The sequence below is a fragment of the Setaria viridis genome, chromosome 4 (genome assembly GCF_005286985.2).
Source record: "Setaria viridis chromosome 4, Setaria_viridis_v4.0, whole genome shotgun sequence".
NCBI lineage: Eukaryota > Viridiplantae > Streptophyta > Magnoliopsida > Poales > Poaceae > Setaria > Setaria viridis.
In genome coordinates, this window is record NC_048266.2 from 10,674,591 (window position 1) to 10,679,244 (window position 4,654).

The 4,654-nt window shown below is 40.4% G+C and overlaps 1 protein-coding gene across 1 annotated transcript; it reads right to left on the minus strand.

Moving 5' to 3' along the window:
* Window positions 1–380: 380 nt before the first annotated feature.
* On the minus strand, window positions 381–4,372 carry LOC117851461 (signal recognition particle 9 kDa protein). The gene is made up of 4 exons (XM_034733283.2): window positions 4,138–4,372; window positions 3,961–4,029; window positions 755–848; window positions 381–652 (listed from the first exon to the last, which is right to left on the minus strand). The coding sequence occupies exons 1-4, from the start codon at window positions 4,207–4,209 to the stop codon at window positions 576–578; spliced, it is 312 nt and encodes a 103-aa protein (XP_034589174.1). The 5' UTR covers window positions 4,210–4,372; the 3' UTR covers window positions 381–575.
* Window positions 4,373–4,654: the final 282 nt, after the last annotated feature.

Consider the following 4,654-nt stretch of genomic DNA (forward strand, 5'->3'; position numbering starts at 1 on the left):
AATAACCTATATAATTTAGGACAGAGGGAGAGGAAGTACACGGTAACATTTTAAGCCCATATACGAATCTGCAGATCGCAGATCGACCATGGTACCCTGATACTGCAATCCCGCTGCGGTGGAGAACAAGATAACAGACAAACAACAGTTAGCACGCTCGAGCACATCTGACTCGACGACAGACGACGCGCAGCAAAGCAACAGTTTTCACCGGCTTTAAAGTTGCCAGGGATGCATGTGCGCACTGCTCCCCGTTGTCACGCTAACTGCCATACCAGTATGCCCTGCAAAACGCCGTCTGCCACATGCAGCATACAAGATAAGATCAAGCAGATTACCTAGTCATATTCCTCCACCAAAAACAAGACAAACACCACAGGTGCAAAAAAAGATGTCAAGGACTGAGTATTTCTGGATCATGAATTCATGACAGTGCATTCAGTATATGTTCCTGGTTCTGTACTGGAAAATGTCCAAGATCTTCCAAAATTCCTTCAGGGACAAGAGTTAATTAAACGGCAATCCAACTATCCCAGTTGTGAATTTTCTGAAAGCAATCAGGAGCAAGCCAGGCATCACTGCCTCCTGCCCCGCCCTTTCTTTGATTGCTGTTGCTCTGCCTGTTCCTTCCCTGAAACCTCACTGATATCAGCTGCACGATCCAAAGAATAGGAACCCGAATTAGTGAAAAAAAATAAAATTCAGCATTTGGTCTTCAGTGATTGTAAACCCTGGAGAAAACAAAGCATAATACCATCAGGCCCACGAGTCATGAGAGCAAAAAAGATGTTGTTGAGCTTCTCCATCTTCTTTGCATCCTGAGCTTGATCTGTCTTGAACTTCAAGCACTGTGGGCAATAAAAGCAAAGCAGGGATGCTTAATATCAATCAAACTTCACACAATATGCAGCATGGCAGGATTAACAAGCAAGATGTAATACTTATATCACTAGGTACTTTTATCAGCTTAGAATACACTACTTGTTCCAACAATAAATAAGCAAGATCTACTACTATGGCAAATTTAAGGTTCTGGCTATCATTACAGCACATTACGAACTGCATCTGCATTACAGTGGAAAATGCAAACCAACATAAAACAAAACCTAATTGAAGCAATGATAACAATATTAACTGAAGCAATGCCTTGAACAAGTAGCTTATCTCAATGCATAACAGTATTGGTCGATCAAAATATGTGCTTTTGATGTAACATACTGGACCATGCGCGAGAGAAGAGATAACTGGAAGGATAATCTTTTTTTAGAAGAAAACAACAACAACAAAGCCTGTTGGTCCCAAGCAAGTTGGGAAAGAGAAGTTCAAAAAAAAGGAAACATTTGGGGGGCAAAGGTGTACTAGATACTCTGTATGGATGGACCAGTATATCTTAACATGTGACAACCATTGTTTAAAAAGATAAATCAAACACATCAGATAGGAGTGCAGGAGTACATTGCATTTGCTATTAAAAATAAATAAATTAAGCACATGCCAGAGAGATAACATGAGGCGTAAAAATCATTCTGGAAAAAAAAGACATCCAAATTCTATTGTTTAAAAAGATAGTATGACAAGGCATCTGGGTTTTCAGTGCCACTTGAACAATTTTAAAGTGGTCTTATTAGTGCTTTAACAATAGAGCAATCTATATGTGTGATACGAACTATGAATGAAATTGCATAGTTAAACAATTGAATTTGGAATGTACCATATATTGTTTCATATGGGAACATATTTCAACAAACTAATCACCACTAATTCGACTATCAAAAGATGAATGGGATTTTAGGACATTTGAACACTAAAGACATTTGTAAAGGTAGACGATCCAAGATCATTTAGATCTGATTATAGTGAGATATTAAGAGCAATGACCTGATGTTGTCTGGAAGAGTTATAGCAAAGCATAGACCATATTCCACATAATATTTTCAAATCAATACATTCTATTACCCTATCAAACTTCACATGTAACACATCTCCATAAAACGTAACGCATGCAAAAGTAAACAATGTATAGATCTAAATGGATTTTTCGAAAAAAAATGAAAAGAAAACTAATCATGTGAAACAATGGCTACCACATGAAATTAGCAACCACAAAAACTACTTGCTAAGGAGCAGCAAAACTCTTTAGTTAGGCATAAAGTAACATTGATAATAGCACAAGGATTATTGGTCGTCATACATTGCTCGAAAGTTATTCATAAAGAATTCTTTACCGAAAATCATGCAGATTATAAGTCTCCGCGATCAAGAAAAAACTGGCAAAAACCATCAAGAATAAAAGTTGTAAACTGATGGCGTGACATTTCCATGGCTAGTTATCCTCACTTTAATTCTAATGTAACTCCAAACTTGAAGCATAATATTTTAATGAACTATTATCACTATAGCCAGGCTTGAATTATAACACGTTGTACCACCATAAAATTACTCAATAAAAAATATAATTGGGTGCAATACTAAGAATGCAATAGTCATACACATTATAAACAGAAACACATAAACGAAGAGGCACTTATATAAGAGTAAACTCAGCAGCAACAACAAGATTTGAGGAACTTTCCTATTCCATATTCTGAGTGCCTTTGCATATACGTTGCTACTAATTTTTCATCATAGTGCGATTAATCTTGTTTAATATAAGCAGAATCACTAGCCAATAGAAAATCCTAACTCAATCCCTCAAATATTTGGCTACAAGCATCGTCAATTTATCGATACATAAGAGATCAAGGCCACAGCAAACTAACACAGCTCATAGTTTTAAAATTTATTTGAGTCAGAGATCACAAGGATAAGCAAGTAAATATGATCCAGTAAACCTTCAAAGATGATTCTATTATTTTCAAGTAAATAATGATGAAGCAGATGCCACATTCTGAAGGTTGTGCAAGTGAAGTGATATCCTGAAATTACATAATGTTTATATATAATTTCAAGACACTCTAAACTCGGTACTTTTTATTTCATCATCAACTTAAAAAGTATATCTTCTAGCTGAAGAAGGTTTATAATAAAATACCTATCCGATTAAAAACTTAACCTGGAAGCAAAATTTCCTTACAGAACTGTAACAAGCAATCATCTATTGTAGGATATCTATTGTCGAAAGGCAATTGGAAACCTGTGCCTACATAGTTCCAACAGTGATGTGTAAGCTTTGCACAATTTGCTTATACTGGGAGCAATCAGCTGCACGACTGTATGGCACATGGAGACATTTTTATTGCAGTGCATTCGTGCAAATACAGAAGAGGGAGACTCCAGGATAGTGGAGCAACTGACGCGGAAATCACATTACTACACAGGACCTGCATTATTCTACTGGAAAATGCGTAAAAGCTGCGCAGAACACAGCGCCCCCCAATAGAATAAGCACCTTTCAAGTTTGAGCTCAATAAAACAGCACCCTTCAGTAACCAACTATCAGTAAAACAGTTCATATACATGGCCATCCAAAAACTAACTATATCGAAGTAAGAGCAATTGACTTAATAATAATGATTTTTTAAGTAAAAAGGAAAACCATGCATGCCAGCATTTGGTAACTGCTTTTCAGAACTAACTTCGATTAATGCCAATAATCACTCAGATTGATTTGAGTCATTTGACAAACAATTGGTGTCTATCTTATTCTTGGCTTTCCTATCCTCAAATAGATGCTGCCAATGGTCCAACACACTTTCAGGATGCTGAATTTTAGGTCACATACTGCTATGTATATCAGCTTTCACATCAAACAATCAACACAACAAACGACCTCATTAAACACAATACGATTGCTCCAATGGAAGTCAATCTAACACTTGATCAGCCCAATTCCGCTAAAATATGCACAACTGCACGGCTTCGCTAGCTATTGGCATCTACAACAGACAACCTACAAGCCGTCATATCCCGAACCAACAGCACAGAAGCAAATCTTATAGTGAATAAGGTCACGCGCGGTACCTCGCGGTCGTCGGTGACCTTGAGCACGAGCTTCCCCTCGCAGTGCCGGTACTTCACCACATAGCGGGTCTGCAGAGGACACGCGCACAAAGAGGTTAGGTTAGATCGGACACACGCAACGAAGCGAGAGAGGATTCAGGGGCGGAGGCGAGAGGATCGGGGGTCGCGGCGGCGTACGGCGCTGGGGTCGGCGCGGAAGAGCTGCACGGACCGCTCCACGAACTCGTCCCACGAATCCACGTACACCATCGCTGCGGCGGTGAGGGGCGGAGGCGGCGCCGGCGCTGTGTGGGGGGTGGCGTGGTCGGGGGTGCTGAACAAAACTTGCTCGACCGTCTTCTGATCTTCTCGATGGGCTACCAAAAGGGATCTGCAGCTCAGGTCTCAGGCGGTGTCTCTGCGCAGCGCGATGCGAACAGAGAGAGAGCGCTCAGAGATAGAAGAACACAACGGGCCCGTGTTTCTCGAGCAGGCCCAAGACCAATGGCTCGGCCCAATCTGCGTAGCGGAGCACCGCACGCGCGAACGGCCCCTCGACGAAGCATCACAATGCAATGCAGCACACCTCCACGAAACATTACAAACTTAACAACATTCAGCTTATCACATTATTAACGGTCCTTGCGGACCCAGCTAGAAATCCGAGAGGGGGCACACTTCAAAGGAAGCTAAACTTACGTGTCTTAACCATGGT